General features: G+C 39.4%; 1 protein-coding gene across 3 annotated transcripts in view; it reads left to right on the top strand.

The window, feature by feature from the left end:
• The window catches only part of RTCA (RNA 3'-terminal phosphate cyclase), a 34,905-nt gene extending 11,604 nt beyond the window's left edge, over positions 1-23,301 (top strand). For all 3 annotated transcript variants that reach the window (XM_032155266.2, XM_032155269.2, XM_032155270.2), the window contains 3 exons: positions 13,918-14,012; positions 15,760-15,864; positions 20,315-23,301. In XM_032155266.2, the coding sequence (XP_032011157.1) occupies positions 13,918-14,012; positions 15,760-15,864; positions 20,315-20,416 (302 nt within the window). In that variant the 3' untranslated portion in view covers positions 20,417-23,301. The remainder of the gene's footprint in view (positions 1-13,917; positions 14,013-15,759; positions 15,865-20,314) is intronic.
• The last annotated feature ends 736 nt before the right edge of the window (positions 23,302-24,037 follow it).

The raw sequence follows: 24,037 nt of genomic DNA, 5'->3' as shown, positions 1-24,037 counted from the left end.
TCAACTAGTCATCCATATAACCTTCTCTTAGATTCACTAGTTATGAGCATTTAGTTTGTTGTGTATATTTCTGAGCCATTTCAATATAAGTTGCAGGTGCCATGTCTCACCCCTGAATACTGCAGCATATGTGTTCAAAGAACAATAACTACATAATTTTAATACCACTTTTACACCTGAAGAATTTATCTGTTTTATTTTGACACACCAGATAGCTTCATACATAATGAATTGTTTCCAAAATAGTATTTAGAGCGATGTGGGATTTTTTTTTTTTTTTTTTGGAGCACATAGCATTTGTTTCTCAAGTCTCTTTAGTCCCTCTTTTAATATAGAATCCTCCCATTACCTTTTTTGTTGTTGTTCATTTCATAATACTGACATTTTTAAGACTCCAGGCCATTTTCTCACGAGTTTTCCACAATTTAAATTTGTCTGATTGTCTCATGATATATTCAGATTAAACATTTTTATTAAGAATACTACATAGGTGATTTTGTGTACATTCCACTGTATCACGGCAGGGGGCACATGATGTTAGTTTCTCCTTTATTGGTGAGGTTGAGTGTGATCACTTGGTTAAAGAGGTGTGTCCTGCAGATCTGTCTGCTATGAAGGTTCCTTTTACCTTTATAATTAACTAGTGATCCGAGAAAATATTTTGAGGCCATCTGATTATCCTGCTCCCATAACAGCTTTCATCCAATGGTTTTAACATCTATTGATGATTCTTCTCTGCATCAGTTATTACATTGGTTGGTGATTTCAAAATTTTGAATATTTTTGTGAAAGAGAGATTTGTTTAAGTTTTGGCATATTAGAGAAGATACATACATGTATGTGTTTGTTAATATTTAAAGTTACTTTTACCAACCAGACCACTTTTAGGTGAACTTCTAGTTGTTTGCGTGGTCATTGATTGCTTTATTCCTACTTTGTAGCATCTTTAAAAATGCTTTCCAAGCTGGGCACAGTGGTACACACCTGTAATCCTAGCACTTTGGGAGGCTGAGGTGGGAGGATCACTGAGACCAGAAGTTCAAGACTATCCTGGGCAATGTAGTGAGACTTTGTCTTTGCAAAATAAATAAATAAAAATTTTTACCCTAGCTATGCTGTTAAGCCACATTATTACTACTGAATACAAAAAAGTTTAGAAATTCTTCAGTTTGCTCGGTTGGTAAATCTAGAACTAGTTGGGTATCAAATCTGATCAAGAGAATAAATAAAATCACCATTTCCAGTTGAACTCACATAAATGAATTCTGTCTAAAACTGTGCTGTTCAAAATGTGGTTGGCAGACAGGCAAACTTGTCAGCATCAACTGGGAGTTTGTTAGAAATACAGATTTTGGGGCCTACCTCAGACGTATTGAATTAGAATCCGTGGGAGTGGGGCCCAGGAATCCATTTTAACAAACTTTCCAGGTATTTTTTTTTTTTTTTTATTATACTTTAGGTTTTAGGGTACATGTGCACAATGTGCAGGTTTGTTACATATGTATCCATGTGCCATGTTGATTTCCTGCACCCATTAGTTCATCATTTAGCATTAGGTATATCTCCTAATGCTGTCCCCGCCCCCCCCCCCCCCACCCCACAACAGCACCCACAATATAATGTTCCCCTTCCTGTGTCCATGAGTTCTCATTGTTCAATTCCCACCTATGAGTGAGAACATGCGGTGTTTGGTTTTTTGTCCTTGCGATAGTTTACTGAGAATGATGTTTTCCAGTTTCATCCATGTCCCTACAAAGGACACGAACTCATCCTTTTTTATGGCTGCATAGTATTCCATGGTGTATATGTGCCACATTTTCTTAATCCAGTCTATTGTTGTTGGACATTTGGGTTGGTTCCAAGTCTTTGCTATTGTGAATAGTGCCGCAATAAACATACGTGTGCATGTGTCTTTATAGCAGCATGATTTATACTCCTTTGGGTATATACCCAGTAATGGGATGGCTGGGTCAAATGGTATTTCTAGTTCTAGATCCCTGAGGAATCGCCACACTGACTTCCACAATGGTTGAACTAGTTTACAGTCCCACCAACAGTGTAAAAGTGTTCCTATTTCTCCACATCCTCTCCAGCACCTGTTGTTTCCTGATTTTTTAATGATGGCCATTCTAACTGGTGTGAGATGGTATCTCACTGTGCTTTTGATTTGCATTTCTCTGATGGCCAGTGATGATGAGCATTTCTTCATGTGTTTTTTGGCTGCATAAATGTCTTCTTTTGAGAAGTGTCTGTTCATGTCCTTTGCCCACTTTTTGATGGGGTTGTTTGTTTTTTTCTTGTAAATTTGTTTGAGTTCATTGTAGATTCTGGATATTAGCCCTTTGTCAGATGAGTAGGTTGCAAAAATTTTCTCCCATTCTGTAGGTTGCCTGTTGACTCTGATGGTAGTTTCTTTTGCTGTGCAGAAGCTCTTTAGTTTAATGAGATCCCATTTGTCAATTTTGGCTTTTGTTGCCATTGCTTTTGGTGTTTTAGACATGAAGTCCTTGCCCATGCCTATGGCCTGAATGGTATTGCCTAGGTTTTCTTGTAGGATTTTAATGGTTTTAGGTCTAACATTTAAGTCTTTAATCCATCTTGAATTAATTTTTGTATAAGGTGTAAGGAAGGGATCCAGTTTCAGCTTTCTACATATGGCTAGCCAGTTTTCCCAGCACCATTGATTAAATAGGGAATCCTTTCCCCATTTCTTGTTGTCAGGTTTGTCAAAGATCAAATAGTTGTAGATATGCGGCATCATTTCTGAGGGCTCTGTTCTGTTCCATTGATCTATATCTCTGTTGTGGTACCAGTACCATGCTGTTTTGGTTACTGTAGCCTTGTAGTATAGTTTGAAGTCAGGTAGCGTGATGCCTCCAGCTTTGTTCTTTTGGCTTAGGATTGACTTGGCAATGCGGGCTCTTTTTTGGTTCCATATGAACTTTAAAGTAGTTTTTTCCAATTCTGTGAAGAAAGTCATTGGTAGCTTGATGGGGATGGCATTGAATCTATAAATTACTTTGGGCAGTATGGCCATTTTCACGATATTGATTCTTCCAACCCATGAGCATGGAATGTTCTTCCATTTGTTTGTATCCTCTTTGATTTCATTGAGCAGTGGTTTGTAGTTCTCCTTGAAGAGGTCCTTCACATCCCTTGTAAGTTGGATTCCTAGATATTTTATTCTCTTTGAAGCAATTGTGAATGGGAGTTCACTCATGATTTGGCTCTCTGTTTGTCTGTGATTGGTGTACAAGAATGCTTGTGATTTTTGTACATTGATTTTGTATCCTGAGACTTTGCTGAAGTTGCTAATCAGCTTAAGGAGATTTTGGGCTGAGACAATGGGATTTTCTAGATATACAATCATGTCATCTGCAAACAGGGACAGTTTGACTTCCTCTTTTCCTAATTGAATACCCTTTATTTCCTTCTCCTGCCTGATTGCTCTGGCCAGAACTTCCAGCACTATGTTGAATAGGAGCGCTGAGAGAGGGCATCCCTGTCTTGTGCCAGTTTTCAGAGGGAATGCTTCCAGTTTTTGCCCATTCAGTATGATATTGGCTGTGGGTTTGTCATATATAGCTCTTATTATTTTGAGATACGTCCCATCAATACCTAATTTATTGAGAGTTTTTAGCATGAAGGGTTGTTGAATTTTGTCAAAAGCCTTTTCTGCCTCTATTGAGATAATCATGTGGTTTTTGTCTTTGGTTCTGTTTATATGCTGGATTACATTTATTGATTTGCGTATGTTGAACCAGCCTTGCATCCCAGGGATGAAGCCCACTTGATCATGGTGGATAAGCTTTTTGATGTGCTGCTGGATTCAGTTTGCCAGTATTTTATTGAGGATTTTTGCATCAATGTTCATCAAGGATATTGGTCTGAAATTCTCTTTTTTTGGTTATGTCTCTGCCAGGCTTTGGTATCAGGACGATGCTGGCTTCATAAAATGTGTTAGGGAGGATTCCCTCTTTTTCTATCGATTGGAATAGTTTCAGAAGGAATGGTACCAGTTCCTCCTTGTACCTCTGGTAGAATTCAGCTGTGAATCCATCAGGTCCTGGACTCTTTTTGGTTGGTAAGCTATTGATTATTGCCACAATTTCAGAACCTGTTATTGGTCTATTCAGAGATTCAACTTCTTCCTGATTTAGTCTTGGGAGGGTGTATTTGTCGAGGAATTTATCCATTTCTTCTAGATTTTCTAGTTTATTTGCATAGAGGTGTTTGTAGTATTCTCTGATGGTAGATTGTATTTCTGTGGGATCGGTGGTGATATCCCCTTTTTCATTTTTTATTGCATCTATTTGATTCTTCTCTCTTTTCTTCTTTATTAGTCTTGCTAGTGGTGTATCAATTTTGTTGATCTTCTCAAAAAACCAGCTCCTGGATTCATTAATTTTTTGAAGGGTTTTTTGTGTCTCTATTTCCTTCAGTTCTGCTCTGATTTTAGTTATTTCTAGCCTTCTGCTAGCTTTTGAATGTGTTTGCTCTTGCTTTTCTAGTTCTTTTAATTGTGATGTTAGGGTGTCAATTTTGGATCTTTCCTGTTTTCTCTTGTGGGCATTTAGTGCTATAAATTTCCCTCTACACACTGCTTTGAATGTGTCCCAGAGATTCTGGTAGGTTGTGTCTTTGTTCTCGTTGGTTTCAAAGAACATCTTTATTTCTGCCTTCATTTCATTATGTACCCAATAGTCATTCAGGAGCAGGTTGTTCAGTTTCCATGTAGTTGAGCAGTTTTGAGTGAGTTTCTTAATCCTGAGTTCTAGTTTGATTGCACTGTGGTCTGAGAGAGAGTTTGTTATAATTTCTGTTCTTTTACATTTGCTGAGGAGAGCTTTACTTCCAACTATGTGGTCAATTTTGGAATAGGTGTGGTGTGGTGCTGAAAAAAATATATATTCTGTTGATTTGGGGTGGAGAGTTCTGTAGATGTCTATTAGGTCCACTTTGTTTAGAGCTGAGTTCAATTCCTGGATATCCTTGTTAACTTTCTGTCTAGATGATCTGTCTAATGTTGACAGTGGGGTGTTAAAATCTCCCATTATTATTGTGTGGGAGTTTAAGTCCCTTTGTAGGTCACTCAGGACTTGCTTTATGAATCTGGGTGCTCCTGTGTTGGGTGCATATATATTTAGGATAGTTAGCTCTTCTTGTTGAATTGATCCCTTTACCATTGTGTAATGGCCTTCTTTGTCTCTTTTGATCTTTGTTGGTTTAAAGTCTATTTTGTCAGAGACTAGGATTGCAACCCCTGCCTTTTTTTGTTTTCCATTTGCTTGATAGATCTTCCTCCATCCCTTTATTTTGAGTCTATGTGTGTCTCTGCACGTGAGATGGGTTTCCTGAATACAGCACACTGATGGGTCCTGACTCCTTATCCAGTTTGCCAGTCTGTGTCTTTTAATTGGAGCATTTAGCCCATTTACATTTAACGTTAATATTGTTATGTGTGAATCTGATCCTGTCATTATGATGTTAGTTGGTTATTTTGCTCATTAGTTGATGCAGTTTCTTCCTAGCCTCGATGGTCTTTACATTTTGGTGTGTTTTTGCAGTGGCTGGTACCGGTTGTTCCTTTCCATGTTTAGTGCTTCCTTCAGGAGCTCTTTTAGGGCAGGCCTGGTGGTGACAAAATCACTCAGCGTTTGCTTGTCTGTAAAGTATTTTATTTCTCCTTCACTTATGAAGCTTAGTTTGGCTGGATAGGAAATTCTGGGTTGAAAATTCTTTTCTTTAAGAATGTTGAATATTGGCCCCCACTCTCTTCTGGCTTGTAGAGTTTCTGCCGAGAGATCAGCTGTTAGCCTGATGGGCTTCCCTTTGTGGGTAACCCGACCTTTCTCTCTGGCTGCCCTTAACATTTTTTCCTTCATTTCAACTTTGGTGAATCTGACAATTATGTGTCTTGGAGTTGCTCTTCTCGAGGAGTATCTTTGTGGCGTTCTCTGTATTTCCTGAATCTGAATGTTGGCCTGCCTTGCTAGATTGGGGAAGTTCTCCTGGATAATATCTTGCAGAGTGTTTTCCAACTTGGTTCCATTCTCCCCGTCATTTTCAGGTACACCAATCAGACGTAGGTTTGGTCGTTTCACGTAGTCCCAAATTTCTTGGAGGCTTTGTTCATTTCTTTTTATTCTTTTTTCTCTAGACTTCCCTTCTCGCTTCATTTCATTCATTTCATCTTCCATCTGCGATACCCTTTCTTCCAGTTGATCGCATCTGCTACTGAGGCTTCTGCAATCTTCACGTAGTTCTCGAAACTTGGCTTTCAGCTCCTCCATCTCCTTTAAGCCCTTCTCTCCATTGGTTATTCTAGTTATCCATTCTTCTAATTTTTTTTCAAAGTTTTTAACTTCTTTGCTATTGTTTTGAATTTCCTCCCGTAGCTCAGAGTAGTTTGATCGTCTGAAGCCTTCTTCTCTCGACTCGTCAAAGTCATCCTCCATCCAGCTTTGTTCCATTGCTGGTGAGGAACTGCGTTCCTTTGGAGGAGGAGAGGTGCTCTGCTTTTTAGAGTTTCCAGTTTTTCTGCTGTTTTTTCCCCATCTTTGCGGTTTTATCTACTTTTGGGCTTTGATGATGGTGATGTACAGATGGGTTTTTGGTGTGGATGTCCTTTCTGTTTGTTAGTTTTCCTTCTACCAGACAGGATCCTCAGCTACAGGTCTGTTGGAGTTTACTAGAGGTCCACTCCAGACCCTGTTTGTCTGGGTGTCAGCAGCGGTGGCTGCAGAACAGCGGATTTTCGTGAGACCACCAATTCAGCTGTCTGATAGTTCCTCTGGAATTTTTGTCTCAGAGGAGTACCTGGCCCAGTGAGGTGTCAGTCTTTCCCTTCTGGGGGGGTGCCTCCCAGTTAGGCTGCTCAGGGGTGAGGGACCCACTTTAGGAGGCAGTCTGTCCGTTCTCAGATCTCCAGCTGCGTGCTGGGAGAACCACTACTCTCTTCAAAGCTGTCAGTCAGACAGGGACGTTTAAGTCTCTGGAGATTCCTGCTGACTTTTTGTTTGTCTGTGCCCTGCCCCCAGAGGTGGAGCCTACAGAGGCAGACAGGCCTCCTTGAGCTGTGGTGGACTCCACCCAGTTCGAGCTTCCTGGCTGCTTTGTTTACCTAAGCAAGCCTGGGCAATGGCGGGCGCCCCTCCCCCAGCCTCGCTGCCGCCTTGCAGCTTGATCTCAGACTGCTGTGCTAGCAATCAGCGAGACTCCGTGGGCACAGGACCCCCCGAGCCAGGTGCGGGATACAATCTCCTAGTGTGCCGTTTTCCAGGCCCGTTGGGAAAGCGCAGTATGAGGGTGGGACTGACCCGATTTTCCAGGTGCCGTCTGTTACCCCTTTCTTTGACTAGGAAAGGGAACTCCCTGACCCCTTGCGCTTCCCGAGTGAGGCAGTGCCTCGCCCTGCTTCGGCTCGCGCACAGTGCGCTTCACCGACTGTCCTGCACCCACTGTTTGGCACTCCCTAGTGAGATGAAACCGGTACCTCAAGCAGAAATGCAGAAATCACCAGTCTTCTGTGTCGCTGGGGCTGGGAGCTGGAGACCGGAGCTGTTCCTATTCGGCCATCTTGGCTCCCAAAAAAAAATCCTTTCCAGGTATTTTTAATGTATACTGAAGTTTGAGAAATAGTGATCTAAAATATGTATTTGGCATATACTAATTACGTATCAGGTGCAGTGAGGAATCAGTGTGGATATTGAGCCACTTCATGCACTATCTACAACAGTCTTCAGAAGCAAAGAGAATACAAATATAAAACAGAGACTAGAAGCAGACATATTACAAGTAATAAGTACTTAGCAGGCATTGGGAGAAGTGTGAGTTTGTTTGTATTACTGGTTACCAAATGTGCCAGGTACCATGTGCTAGGGATTCAGAAATGACAGCTATGATTCCTGCCTCCTGGCTTATTCTGGCAGAGGAAACAGACTAGTTCTATGACAGTGGTATCCCCAGGGTACCATAGGAACACAGGGGAAGAAAAGTGAATCCTTCTGGGGACTGACCCCAAGTCTGGCTTCTGCCATTTAATGGTCCTCCAGTGGGTTCTGTGGGTAAATAGAAGTTAGCTGGATAGAAAAGTGAGAGCTAAGGAGGAAGGACAAAGAAATTTGACATACAAAAGTATTCTGGGTGAGGTGGCATGCACCTTTAGTCCAAGCTACTCGGGAGGCTGAAGCAGGATGATTGCTTGAGTCAGGAGTTTGACAACAGCCTGGCCAACATGGCAAGATCCCATCTCTTAAAAACCTTTGTTTTTTTTTGTTTGTTTGTTTTGTTTTTTTAAATTAGCCCCACATGGTGGCTCACACCTATAGTCCCAGCTGCTCAGGAGGCTGAAGTGGGAGTATTGCTTGATCCTGAGATGTTCAAGGCTGCAGTGAGCTATGATTGCACCACTGCATTCCATCCTGGGTGACAGAGTGAGACCCTGTCAACAAAAAAATAGTGTTCTGTGTTTGAGCAACTGCAAGTGGATAATAGATCTGGGTAGGGGAATGGAGAGAGATGACAACAGAAAGATCAACAGGCCAGACTCTGAAAGGCTATAGGTTATATCTAGGAGCTTACATTTCATCCTGAAATATAGAGCTAAGTTTAAGGAGGGATGTGATATGAGAGTTTTTGAAAGATTCAAATTCAAAGAAGTAGAAGAAAGCCATATTGGAGGCAGGAAGATAAGAGTTTATTACAATTCAGGTCAGAATGGTAAGGGCCTGTGCCAAGGAATGCTGGGCTAGAGAGGTGAATACTGATAAAAGGGTATTTGCAAAGGTGAATAGACAATATTTGGTGGCCAGTTGGATATGGGAAGTGAGAAAGGCAGTGTTAAAGTATGACCTTCTAGATGTCTGGCTTAGGTAACTGGATATATTTACCTCTTGTGAATATAGGGGGTAGAGTTAGTTTGCCAGGGTAGATGATAATTTTAGATATGCTGTGTTGAGATTGATTGTAAAGGGATCATTACTTTATCAGTAATACATGGAATTTTTTTACCAGGCCTGAAAAAAATTTTCTAATGTTCTGTCAGCATTTTTTTCTCACTTTGTCACATGAAACAACTTGTACTTTGAAGTTGTTTTTGGATAAAACAGTTGTAGAGTACACAGTACTTATTTTTAGACTTAGGGTGTTAGGAGAGAATAGAGGAGAGAGCAACATGCCTGCTGAGATTGACTGACTCCTCCTGGTATCCTTCCTTGTTTCCTATCATGCATGTCAGTCGAATGAGATGTTAGCGAATGCAAAAGTAACTTGTGGTCTTCTCAATCTAGCTTGTCTATATATTAAAGATCTCAGAGAGAATGTCATGACCTCCATTATCCAGATCCCCTTTCATTTCTGATTTAAATTAACTAGAAAATTACTGGATTTAGGGTCCGGGCGTGGTGGCTTATGCCTGTAATCCCAGCACTTTGGGAGGCCAAGGTGAGCAGATCTCTTGAGCCCAAGCGTTCAAGACCAATCTGGGCATAATGGCGAAACCCTGTCTCTACAAAAAATATAAAAATTACTTGAGCATGGTGGCATGTGCTTGTAGTCCCAGCTACTCCAAAGGCTGAGGCAGGAGGCGGGAGGATCACTTGAGCCCAGAAGGTGTAGGTGGCAGTGAGCTGAGATCACGCCACTGTACTCCAGCCTAGGTGACAGAGCAAGACCCTGTCTCAAAAAATAAAACAAAACTACCAGACCTTGAATCCTAATTTCTTAGGGTTATCACCAGAAGAAACATTGGCTGCTTGTCAATACCACCATAGGTGGTAGAGGCAGGAAGTTGTAACTAGTGATGTCTTTATCATTGTCTCAGTTACTAAAACCATTTTGATCTTAGTTTCCTTATATGTTGAGCAAGAAGATTAGCCTGGAGAATCTCCAAAATCCTTCTAACTATATAAAAATTTTAGAATAAAATTCTTTAATTTTATTTTAAAAAGGTGAGATTTTGTTTTGTCTGAGAAAATCTCGCTGTTTTAGACTGAGGCAGTGTGTTATGATAGAGAGCACTAAACTGAGAGTGAGAAGACCTAAATTTTAGTCCCATGTCCTGTCATTATCATGCATAGTGACTCTGGGCTTTCCTTATCTGAAAAATGATATTGGACCATGATCATGATCTATGTTGAAGGATTCCTTCCAACTTTAAGTGATTGCATTATTGACAGAATGTGTTTTGTCTTTCCATTGTTGAGTATCTGAGTGATCTTTCATTACTCTTATCTTACAGTTGGTTATATTCTTTTCTATGGGAGCAAGATAATCTGCTGAAATGAATTGTACCTCTAGTTAATAAATTTTTATTTCCTTTGTATAGGAATTGCCTCACTTATAGCAAGCACCTTCTTTCCCTCCCTCAGTGTATGTGGTAATTCAGGGCATCTCTCTGTTTTTGTTTCTGGTTTTTTTTTTTTTTTTTGAGACGGAATCTTGCTTTGTCGCCCAGGCTGGAGTGCAGTGGAGCAATCTCGGCTCACTGCAACCTCCGCCTCCTGGATTCAAGCAATCCTCCCACCGCAGCCTCCCAAGTAGCTGGGATTACAACTGTGTGCCACCACACCTGGCTAATTTTTGTATTTTTGGTAGAGATGGGGTTTCACAATGTTGGCCAGGCTGGTCTCGAATTCCTGACCTCAAGTGATCCGCCTCCCAAAGTGCTGGGATTACAGGCGTGAGCCACCGTGCCGGCCTCATGGCATCTCTCTGATGTCCTAAAACAAGTCCTTGAGAGCTTTGTTTAAAAACATCCAAAATGTGAGAAGATTGGCAATTAGTTAGAAAAGCATTAAGATTTCAGAAGAAATTGAGATTTTGCTTTTGGGGTGTATAATACTAATAAGCAAGATTCTCATATTTTGTTTGTTATGTTCACTTGCTACAGACTGCTAGTAATGGCAGTTAGTAATGTAGAACCATTCATACTGTTACTATCAAGGTGGCTGGGTGGAAAGGAATGTGAATGGCCCTGAGGAATTCTTTGCTACATAGCAGAAAACTTTAGTGTACCTGCTGTTTTCTAGTACTACAAAGCCAGAAGTTCTTTCCGTTTCCTTTACATCCTCCATCCTTATTTTAGCTGTCTTTCAAGGACTCACTTAAGTCCTTCATGCTTTATGAAACCTCAAATTATTCTAGAACCTATATAATCTCTTACTTTTCTGAACTCCTGTCGGGTATATAGTTTATATCACAGAGTTAGCACTTAATTATCCTCTAATTCTCTAATATATGCGTATTTTAAATGCCTCCTTAGCAAAGGATCTGGTTTCTATTACTTAGCATGGTAGATAAATAGTGGGTATGCAATACTCCTACAGCATTCCTAATCCGAAAATCTAAAATCTGAAATATTCCAAAATCAGAAGCTTTTCAAGTGGCAATATGCCACAAAACTTTGTTTTATGCACAAAAATCATTTAAAACATTGTATAAGGTTGCCTTCAAGCTATGTGTGTAAGGTATGTATGAAACTAATGAATTTCATGTTTGTTTATTTATTTATTGAGATGGGAGTCTTACTCTCTTGCCCAGTCTAGAGTGGAGTGGTGCGATCTTGGCTCACTGCAACCTCTGCCTCCTGAGTTCAAGAGATCTTCCCACCACAGACTCCCGAGTAGCTGGAATTATTAGTGTGCGCCACCATGCCTGGCTATTTTAGTAGAGACAGAGTTTCACCATGTTGGCTAGGCTAGTCTTGAACTCCTATGCTCAAGCTATCTGCCTGCCTCCACCTCCCAAAATGCTCGGATTACAGGCATGAGCCACTGTGCTTAGCTGAATTTCATGTGTAGACTTGGGTCCCATCCCCAAGCTATCTTATTATGTATATCCAAATATTCGTTTTTTGTTTTTTTTTTAAATTTTGAGACAGAATCTCATGTGTCACCCAGGCTGGAGTGCAGTGGCACAATCTCAGCTCACCATAACCTTCGCCTCCCGGGTTCAAGAGATTGTTGTCCCTCAGCCTCCTGAGTAGCTAAAACTACAATCGCACACAACCATGCCTGGCTAATTTTTGTATTTTTGGTATTTCACCATGTTGGCCAGTCTGGTCTCGAATTCTTCATCTCAAATGATCTGCCCTCCTCGGCCTCCCAAAGTGCTGGGATTATAGGCATGAGCTACCACGCCTGGCCCAAATATTCCAAAATTTTTAAAAAATCCAATATCTGAAACCTTCTAGTCCCAAGCATTTCGGATAAGGGTTACTCAATCTGTGTTATTATTAATAGCTTTTTATGTACTAGTCTAGGTAACAGATGCTTTTATAAATATTATCTCTAATTTCTATAACAATTTTGCAGCATAGTTATTATCATCTCCATCTTCTAGAAGAGGAAGTGGCAGTGGCTAACAAGAAGTCAAGATTCACAAAACATGTTTCAAACCATTTCATTCAGTCATGTAAATACTTGGCCAATTGATTATATAAAGAGGGTAATTTATTATATTATTATGACTACTATAAAGAAAAATAGAGTTGCTGGGCATGATGGCTCATGCCTGGAATTCTAACACTTTGGGAGGCTGAAGCGGGAGGATCACTTGAGTTCAGCAGTTCGAGACCAGTCCAGGCAACATAGTGAGACCTAGTCACTAAAAAAAAAAAAAAAAAAAAAAAAAAAAAAAAAAAAAAAAAAAAAAAGAAAAAACAAGAAAAACAAAGAAAAATAGAGTTAAAATTCTACAATTTCCACTTTGGGGAAAATTTTATCTCATATAATCAAGTAAATTTGCAAATATAAAATAGAAACAAAACTAACCACATTTTCATTTTTCATAAGACATTTTCATTTGCAGCCAAGAATTTTTTAGTTGAGAGTAAATACCTTAAAATAATAATGTGGCATTCTACTACTTCTGACAGACTTATTTTGTATTCAGTGTTGTACCAAAGATTTGGGATATGTATGGAGAGATAGGGAGTAGGGCAAGAGGGTAAATATTCTGACTTATGTTTAAAATAAGTTAATACCTGTTGAAATCTTAGAGGAAATAAAACTCTAAAATATTTTATCTGATAATGTTATATGCTCTTTTTTTACATAAAATGTAATTTCCTGACTTTAAAAAAATTCTTTAATTTTTTTTTTTTTTTTTTTAGACAGAGTCTTGCTCTGTCACCCAGGATGGAGTACAGTGGCACAATCTCAGCTCACTGCAACCTCCACCTCCCAGGTTCAAGTGATTCTCTTGCCTCAGCCTCCTGAGCAGCTGGGATTACAGGCATGCACCACCATGCCCAGCTAAATTTTGTATTTTTAATAGAGATGGGGTTTTACCATTTTGGCCAGGCTGGCCTCAAACTCCTGACCTCAAGTGATCCATCTGCCTCAGCCTCCCAAAGCACTGGGATTACAGGCGTGAGCCACCTCACTGGGCCAAATTCTTTAATTCTGATGGAATTACCTGCAGACTAATTGTAACACGCATGCTTTTCTGGGATTTGGGAGGTGAGTTTGTTTGGTAGATGGCATCTCGCTATGTTGCCCAGGCCAGCCTTGAATTCCTGGCCTCGAGCAATTATTCCACCTTAGCTTCTCAAAGTCCTGGGATTACAGGCATGAGCCACCCTGCCTGGCTGCAAGTTTTAAATTTTGAAATTGAGGCATAGTGTTATAGGGTCATAACTTAACTTATAAACTGGCTTTATAAATTAGTACATTTTAAATAGGACTAATGAAGCCTATATTTTCCTCCACTAGTACATTTAAAGGTATAAGACTTTTGCGTATCCCAAACACTCAGAATATTAAATAACTAAAGATCTTATTCTAAAAGGTGCATTGAGTGGGTTTTTGAGGCCTAAAAATTGTATGCCAGTGCTAATTGGGATATATCAAACTTTTTGTCTCTTAGTAATTAGTTTTGTTTTGTTTTGTTTTTTAATGTTGTGCTTATCTTAAGGTGTAAATGCAGACAAAGTTGGAATTGAAGCTGCCGAAATGCTATTAGCAAATCTTAGACATGGTGGTACTGTGGATGAGTATCTGCAAGACCAGGTAATGACACATTTAGGTTAAAAACCCTCTAACCTGTTAGATTTGAATATGTGGTAATTAGATTGAATATCAGTTTAAATAATTGACTTTCAGACACTAATTAGCAAGTCCTACTTCAATAATTTAAAAAAAATTCTAGGATTTGCATTCCTCAAATTTCAGCCCTCATTTTACTTTACCTGTCTACAGTGTTTTGTGCAATTGATCACTCCTTCCTTCTTGAAGTATTTTCTTTCCTTGGTTTCTGAAATACTGTTATCTTCCTATCTCACTGGCCATACATTCTAGTCTCCTTTACTAGTTTATTGTGGTTTTCATCTTCTCAACAACTTTTTTTTTTTTTTTGGTGGAGACAGAGTCTTGCTATGTTGCCCAGGCTGGTCTCGAACTCCTGGTCTCAAGTGATCCTCCTGCTTCAGCTTCCTAAGTAGTTAGGCCTACAGGCACATGCTGTCATGCCTAGCTAATTTAAAACTTTTTTTGTTTTGATTTTTATAGAGACGAGGTCTCAGTATGTTGACCAGGCTAATCCTAAACTCTGGCAGCCAAGTGATCCTCCCACTTTGGCCTCCCAGAGTTTTGAGATTAAGGGCCATGAGCCACTGTGCCTGGCCAACTTCTAAATTTTGATGAGCCCCTGGACTTTGGCTTATACTTGTTTTCTTTTTCTGTAGTTGCTCCCTCTCTTAGTTTGTCCAGTCTCATGGCTTAAGTACCGTCTTTATGCTGACAACTCCCAAATTTATATCCGAAGCCCAGGCCTTTCTCTTTAACTCCTTACTCATAATATCCCCTATGCCTGTCAACACCTCCACTTGGACGTGTCAGAGACCTCTCAAACTTAGCACGTTGCCGGGTGCGGTGGCTCAAGCCTGTAATCCCAGCACTTTGGGAGGCTGAGGTGGGCGGATCATGAGGTCAGGAGATCGAGACCATCCTGGCTAACACCGTGAAACCCCGTCTCTACTGAAAAAATACAAAAAATTAGCCGGGTGTGGTGGTGGGTGCCTGTAGTCCCAGCTACTCGGGAGGCTGAGGCAGGAGAATGGCGTGAACCTGGGAGGCGGAGCTTTGCAGTGAGCCGAGAATGCACCACTGCACTCCAGCCTGGGCGGCAGGGCAAGACTCCGTCTCAAAAAAAAAAAAAAAAACAAAAAAAACTCAGCACGTTCACTCACAGTGAGAAGTGATACTGAATATTTCCAAATATCGTTTTTATGGTCTGTTATCTTTATAGATTTTCCTTTCTACCATACTTTTGTCTCCTTAATCCCAAATCAGTAGTGTCCATATTTAGAAATAAAATCCTCAAGATTTCTTGACCTGTTTCTTAAGACAGTTTCTGTTATTTCTAGTCTCTTCCTTCTTGCCCAGGTCTACTTTAAACTCCCAGTAAAGTCCCAGTATTAGTCTAACAGCTGTTAAAATGTAATTTTAGAGAGTAGAATAAACATCATATTATATATACCAACTTGTAGAGATAGTTGGTCTAAATATATTACTGTTCTGTATTTTACTTGTAAATATTAATTTAAAAAATTCTATGTTGAGAGCTGCTACCAAGCCTTTTTGTACTACTCACAGACTTAGGGTATCATCTTCTGAGTACTTCTGGAAACCTAAAGAAATAGAAATTCTTTTTTAGCAATTTTTATTTCTAGTAGTATTTTTATTATGGGCAGCAGTGGAATTATAATGCCAAATATTAATAAATGTGTGAGATTTTTCTTTGTTCTTTTTTAAATAGCTAATTGTTTTCATGGCATTAGCCAATGGAGTTTCCAGAATAAAAACAGGACCAGTTACGCTCCATACGCAAACCGCGATACATTTTGCTGAACAAATAGCAAAGGTGAGTATTCTATCAGAAAGGGAAATTGATATTTTGATTTTTATTTTAGCCAATTTTGGGTTAAATTTTAATAGGAAACTTAATAGTAATCATAATTGCTATCACTGTTTCCTGTGTGACAGGCACTGAGCTAATTTAGCAATTTATCTAAACTGTCTACTCAGCATAACTATTGTAGGTGGCTATTTATTATTATTCCCATTATAAATATGAGTAAAGTGAGGCAGAGAGATTCATTAAATTGTTCAAGGCCACATGGATTTTTAGTGGCAGAGCTGAGCTTTGAGCAAACCTGGGAAAGCATACTTCAAAGCCCATGTTACAATCACTGTGTGGTACTGCCTTACAGAGTAAGTAAAGATGTTTTGTTGTGAACTATGATATCAAATCACAAGGGATTCATAGTTGGCTATAAAAAAATTTATATAAAATTTTAGACATTTTATTTTCTTGATTCTATTGGTAAAATAGAATATTTGTTGAAACTCTAATATTCACCGTCCTCTGAAATTTAGTAGAGTTGACATACAGTTTTTAATGAAGAAAGATTTATCATTGTATGAGCTCATATTCATACCTTTCCTACAGGATTCTTTTTTTTTTTTTTGAGACAGGGTCTCGCACTGTTGCCCAGGCTGGAGTGCAATGGCATGATCTCGGCTCACTGCAACTTCTGCCTCTCAGGCTCAAGTGATTCTCCTGCCTCAGCCTCCCAAGTAGCTGGGATTACAGGCACATGCCACCACACCCGGCTAATTTTTCTGTTTTTTGTAGAGATGGGGTTTTGCCATGTTGCTTAGGCTGGTCTCAAACTTTGTAGCTCAGGTGATCTGTATAGGTGTGAGCCACCATGCCTGGCCTGGATTGTTAATTTAAAGAAACAATATTTCATCATGAAACTAATGTAATCTCTTTACAGGAAATAGAGGGGAGAAGCCTTCTCATAATTTCCCCTTGCCGGTAAAACCACTGTTGACATTTAGGTGTTTTCCTCTTCTCCTAAATTGTTTCTCTTTGCATTTTTTGCAGTTAATGCATACAGCTTCATTTCTTGCTTCTTTCAGTAACATGTAGCATATTTCCCAGTTTGCTTATTCTTTATAAAGTAATTTTATAAAGGAATATAAAATTTATAACAATTTTATTAGGGAAGTTGCTAATCTTAAGCATTTTTATTATTATTATTTTTGAGACAGGGTCTCACACTGTTGCCCAGACTGGATTGCAGTGGCACAAACCTCCTGGGCTCTCAAATGATCCTCCCACCACAGCCTCCCAAGTAGCTGGGGCTACAGGAGTGTGCCACCACACCTGGCTAATTTTTTGATGTTTTGTAGAGATGGAGTCTTGCCACATTCCCAGGCTGGTCTTGAACTCCTGGGCTCAAGCAGTCCTCCGATCTCAATCTCCCAAAGTGCTAGGATTACAGGTGTGAGCCAGCATGCCCAGCTGTAGTCTTAGCATTTTTTAAAATGACAAAAGTAACATATATTAATTTAAAAAATTAATCATTACAGAAGTGTCCCAAACACAAAACCACTGTTGCTGCCCTACTCCTATTTGTATGATGATCCTTTTTCTTTCTTTTTTTTTTTCTTAAGATAGGGTCTTGCTCTGTTAGCCCAGGTTGGAGTGCAGTGGCACGATCTTGGCTCACAGCAACCTCTGCCTCCCAGGTTCAAGCGATTCTCATGCCTCAGCCTCCAGAGTAGCTGGGATTACAGGCATGTGCCACCATGTCCAGCTAATTTTTATACTTTTTAGCAGAGACAGGGTTTCACTATGTTGGCTAGGCTGGTCTCAAACTCCTGGCCTCACGCGATCTGCCTGCCTTGGCCTCCCAAAGTGCAGGGATTACAGGCGTGAGCCACTGTGCCTGGCCTTTTTTTTTTTTTTTTTCTTTCTAGAGATGGGCTTGCTCTGTTGCCCAGGCTGGATTGCAATGGCAGTATCATAGCTCACAGCAGCCCTGAACTCCTGGGCTCAAGTGATCGTTTCACCTCAGCCTATCAAGTGGCTAGGACTGCAGCTGTGCACCACTGCACCCTGCTAATTTTTTTTTTTTTTTTTTGAGAGACGGGGTCTCCCTGTGTTGCCCAGGCTGGTCCTGAACTCCTGGGCTCAAGTGATCCTCCCACCTCAGCTTCCCAAAGTGCCGTGATTACAGCTGTGAGCTATTGTGCCCAGGTTGATTCTTTTATTTATTTATTTATTTTTTTGAGACGGAGTCTTGCTCTGTCGCCCAGGCTGGAGTGCGGTGGCACAATCTTGGCTCACTGCAAGCTCCGCCTCCCAGGTTCATGCCATTCTCCTGCCTCAGCCTCTCTGAGTAGCTGGGACCACAGGCGCGCACCACCACGCCCGGCTAATTTTTTGTATTTTTAGTAGAGACGGGGTTTCACCGTGGTCTCAATCTCCTGACCTCATGATCTGCCCGCCTCGGCCTCCCAAAGTGCTGGGATTACAAGCGTGAGCCACCGCACCTGGCCTGATTCTTAATTATGTATACTTTTAATTGTTATGAAGAAACACAGATAAGTTTTTGTTAAATTGTAGGAAAGACTGATGGGAATTAAAGGCAAATTGTATTTGATGTCAAGAGTGTTAACTCTATTTTTTTGTTATTCTACTTATGCTGTATTTATAACTATTACTTGCCTGTCTCTCCTTATAGATTGATCTCCTTAATAGCAGAGATCAGGCTTTATTCATTATATATTCTTTACTTTTTACAGTACTTTACATATAGTAGGCACTTGTTATTTGAAATGTATACATAACGGAAAGTGCTATGAACCTGTGTATAGCTCGTATCTTGCTCAGCTTTCTTGTTTATAACTGGGTGACTTGGGGCAGATTTCTTATCTTTCTTTGTCTCAATGCAAATAGTTATCTGTAAAATCAGACTTAAGCTAGATAGGCCTGCTATGCTCTTTTCAGATCTACATATTTGTAGTTTTAAGTGGGTTTATGTATAGGCTAGAAATGATTTTCATAGCCGCTACTTGTGTTTCATATTTATATAATGCTTGTAATTTGAAAAATATATAAATGCATACATATATTACTAATTAAATTATTTGGTTATCTAGCTCAGAATTCAGCATTTATTCATTCAACAGTAATTTCAAATGTCCACTCTGTGTCAGTACATTACCATGTAATGCTGAAAGTGAAAGAATTTTTGAACATTACTGTTCATTCAGTAAGGCCCCAGAGTGATGGTTTCTAAAACGTACTTCCAAGAATCCTAAGATTTTAGGCATATTTGAAATCCTTTTGCCACAAACTTTACCTATTTAATTGTTTTGATTTTTTTTTTTTTTAAGACATTGATGGGAGTTGTGAGAAGTCTTCCTGTGTTGCCCAGGCCAGCCTCCTGAACTGAACTCAAATGATCCTTCCACCTCAGAATAGCTGGGATTATAGGTGTGCACCACTGCACTTGGCTAGTTGTTTTGATTCTAAATTTAGTTTTGTTAAAATGAATCACATCTGCTTTAAAAATAATGATGTTTTCAAAATACAGTGATATAGGCCAGGCACAATGACTCATGCCTGTAATCCCAGCACTTTAGGAAGCTGACGCAGGAGGATCACTTCAGCCTAGGAGTTTGAGCCTGGGCAACAAAGTGAGACCCTGTCTCTACAACAGAATTAAAAATTAGCCACGCATGGTGGCATGTGCCTGTGGTTCCACCTACACTGGAGGCTGAGGCAGGAGGATCTCTTGAACCCAGGAAGTTGAGGCTGCAGTGAGCCGTGTTCATGCCACTGCACTGCAGCCTGGGTGACAGAGCAAGACTCTGTCTCAAAAACAGAACAAAAACAAAAGCAAAATACAATGATACAGATAAAATATTTCAAAGCCAACTTTAGTTACTAAGTGAAAAATGTGATATTAAGCCCAGTACATTAAAGATGAAGGAATCTGTTAATCACCACCACCACCCCTCCTCCCCACATACCTTCTCTGAACTGGATCTTTTGAACGATATATTTAGGGAACTAAATTAGCAAGAAAAAATGTAAAGAAATTAAAGGGTAATTTGTTACTTGACAAGATGAAAGTAGAAATGTTTTAGAAAAATTTTAGGGCGTAGGGAATACAGTTACATTAAAATTACCAGTTGAGGTTTCAAAATTGTTATTTGCCTAAGCTGTACATCTGAGCTTTCTGATTCAGTGTGTATGGAAGGGGCCCAGGCATACATATTTGGACAAAACTCACAGGTATGTATACCTCTGAACAAGAACCATGGTTGTACAATGAAATGTGTTATCTTTAGGCTATTAAGTTTCTTTCTCATCAATCATTTGATCTTTGTGTCTCTGTAGGTTTTTCAATAAAATGGGCTTGACATTAACTCTCTGCCTACATAAGTTGGAGTTGTGGGCTCTTTCCTCCATCTCTCTTCGTATTACTTACATATTCCTCTTCTGATTTCAGGCTAAATTTATTGTGAAGAAATCAGAAGATGAAGAAGACACTGCTAAAGATACTTATATTATTGAATGCCAAGGAATTGGGATGACAAATCCAAATCTGTAGAGTATTTGCCTCTTAAATGATAACTCATTGATATATTGCACTATTTCATAAATACTATAAAATAATGACTAAGAAGTAACTTATTAAAGGCTATGACTTAAATTTGAAGATGAACTACAGTGTTCTAGGTTTGCTGAGAATGCTTCATCAAATTAATCTCACTTTGAATATCTCCTGAGAGATGGACAATGAAATATCAGTCGGTGGATATGTGTGATAGCTGATTTCAATGTTGAAGTATTGAAATAAAATATTCTTTACACCTGAAGTAAATATATTTTTCTTTTTTATGTAATTAATTAAATTAGGGATATAGATTTGATCTGTAATTTGGGTATAATTCTAATCTCTTTGCTGAAATCACATCTAAAGTATAATGAGGCAACTTTATGCAAATGTACTTGCTGTGACAACAATAACATTTTCTTTTTTTTTGAGACAGAGTCTTGCTCTGTTGCCCAGGCTGGGGTGCTGTGGTGCGATCTCGGCTCACTGCTCACTGCAACCTCTGCCTCCCGGGTTCAAGCGATTCTACTGCCTCAGCCTCCTGAGTAGTTGGTATTACAGGCGCACACCACCATGCCTGGCTAATTTTTGTATTTTTAGTAGAGACAGGGTTTCGCCATATTGGTCAGGCTGGTTTCGAACTCCTGACCTCGTGATCTGCCCGCCTCCCAAAGTGGTGGGATTACAGGTGTGAGCCGGCGCACCCGGCAACAATAACACTTAATAGGCATTGTCTTATTCTAATGATATATACCTTCTACCTGGCGGGCACTTTGAACATATTAATTTTTTATTTTATTCATTTTTTTTGAGACAGAGTCTCGCTCTGTCACCAAGCTGGAGTGCAGTGGCACAATCTCAGCTCACTGCAACCTCTGCCTTCCAGGTTCAAGTGATTCTCCAGCCTCAGCCTCCCGAGTAGCTGGGACTACAGGCACGTACCACCATACCCAGATAATTTTTGCATTTTTGGTAGAGACGGGGTTTCACCATGTTGGCTAGGATGGTCTCGATCTCCTGACCTTGTGATCTGCCCACCTTGGCTTCCCAAAGTGCTGGGATTACAGGCATGAGCCACCACACCCGGCCGTAAATATTTTTTGTATTTGAATCTTGAATATGTTTTGGAAGCCAAACAATTAAGAGAAATAAAATTTTAACCCTAGTAGGTTTCGCAGATTCATCCCCAGATATGTTTTTGTTTGGCTTGTGGTACTAACAAATAACTGAGTGTCTTTCGAATGGAATGTGCTTTCATCATTCTCTGTTATCTTACACCCAACATGCTTCCACATTTAGATGTTTTCCTGTTCCCGGTAGCAGTTGAGGTTGTGACTCAAAGGAAATCAGTTTGGTATGTCAGCTCAATGTGTTGTACTACAATAGAGTGTGTAATTCATTAAAACTCGGGTCTATCTTGGACCTTTTGTCGTGATTATTAAAACATAGTCCAACATGTAGATTCAGAGGATGCTCTATGATACATTTAGAAAGTCCTGAATTAGTCTGTATGGAACAGTAAAATGAAAAAAGTTGCTCCATGTACATAGTCATTATTCTTATCCTTGTCTGTGATATCTATGACCTTGGACAGTTGGGTTCAATTTGCTTTAAAGTTGATGATAGTGTTACTTGCTGTTTATGTTTTCACATAGTGGGTAACTTTTATAAGTTATTCATTTCTGTAATAGTTGAGATATGAGATAACTTTCTATTTTAGAGTAAAACTTTCTAGAGTGATACTACACTTGTTGTTCGAGGGATTGTGATAAATTTGGGGGTCTTCAGACTGAAATGATTTCTGTACTTCTGATGAGGTGTGCCAGCAGTGTTAAAGATGTAGGCTGGAGTGCAGAGATTTTGCCTCTGGGAGTGAGAGGTTTAAGTTCAACAGTGTACACAGGGAGTTTATGATTAATCTTGGCTTGGATGTGTCACTGTTATTGAGTCTCAGCGATAAGTCCTACAAGTGACTTGAATTTCTATTTTCCAAAAAACTTCTATTCTTATGTCTGTTCTTTATCTAAAATTCCATTTCAGTATGTTTTTTGTTTGTTTTAAACTACCAAATGCAAGTAGTTCTGTTGATTTGACACTGTAGAACAGTCTTTTAAGAATATTCTTTAAACCAGTGGCCTTCAAACAGGGATATTCCTACCACTTGAGTTTTACAAAGCTTTTCCATGAGATTCAGGTTTTGCAGATGTCAGTGGTTTTTAGAGTATTGGTTTCCAAGTTTTGCTACTTAAATGTGTACTTTCTCCTAAAATTGAGTTGCTTAAAGTCAAGGTAGGTCTTTGAAGGTTCTTTTTAGCATCTTTTTCACAATTGCCATTCTTCCTTTTTACTTAAGAAGTTTATTTTTTTACCAGTCTTAGTGCATTTTCCCAGAGTTATAAGAAAATCTCCAGGGTACCACATAAAGGGACATTTTGAAATATTAGTCTCTGAAAAGCCCACTCAAACTAAGATATGAACCTGCATCTTATTTGTGTATTTTGCATGATTTTAAATAAGGAGGAGAAAGCTTCATTGATACGTTTATCTATTCAGTGTTCCAATAGATAAACATTACATCTTTAAACAGAATTTTCTGATTACTAGGAGAACCATTTTTTTTTTTAATTGCTAAAAGGCTATTAGAATGTTTAAATCCTTTTAAACTTTGGGAGTTTACTGCTTAGTAAAAATTATTACTTCATTGCTCTCTATTCATCCCTACCATGTGCAGTGTGCTGTAGCTTCTGCAATCTCTCTTACATTATTGTGTAGTTTATGCAATTATTAATACATATATAGATGGTATTTTGTTTTGAGACAGTCTTAAAAGTGCTCAACAGCTGCCTATTGAATTATTATTAAATATTTCCTTAATAATGCTAATTTGGTGAACAATTTCATTTCCCTTTATATTTTTCTGTCCTGGTTGTGATACTGAATTATTAATTTTTTATTTTTTATTTTTTTTGAGACAGAGCCTCACTCTGTTGTCAGGCTGGAGTGTAGTGGCGCGATCTCGGCTCACTGCAACCTCCGCCTCCCGGGTTTAAATGATTCTCCTGCCTCAGCCTCCTGAGTAGCTGGGACTACAGGCGCACACCACCACGCCCAGCTAATTTTTTTGTATTTTTAGTAGAGATGGGATTTCACCATGTTGTCCAGGATAGTTTGTATCTCTTTGCTTCGTGATCTGCCTGCCTCTGCCTCCCAAAGTGCTGGGAATACAGGCGTGAGCCACCATACCTGGCCTTAATACATATTTTTTAAGTCCCACACTTGCTTGATAAACTTTTTGCTATATGTTTCCATTGAACTCTGTGTCATTCCAGCAATTAACAGTATTTATACATGATATATAATTTGATTTTTTAAAGCATTAATCTCATTAAGATATTTTCAATAAATTTTTATTTTTAGTGTTTAATATTTCAAAATGTATATTTGTTATATTCAATTGTATAATGATATTGTAACTAAGTGTCAGAAGAAATTTTTTAATTTTTAAGAATCTGTGGCTGGGCATGGTGGCTGCAGCCTGTAATCTCAGCACTTTGGGAGGTTGAGGCAGGCAGATCATCTGAGGTCAGGAGTTCGAGACCAGCCTGGCCAACATGG

Source organism: Hylobates moloch, unplaced genomic scaffold (assembly GCF_009828535.3).
Source record: "Hylobates moloch isolate HMO894 unplaced genomic scaffold, HMol_V3 SCAFFOLD_5, whole genome shotgun sequence".
NCBI lineage: Eukaryota > Metazoa > Chordata > Mammalia > Primates > Hylobatidae > Hylobates > Hylobates moloch.
The sequence above is the reverse complement of the archived record's forward strand: the minus strand, read 5'-3'. Positions and strand labels throughout refer to the sequence as shown.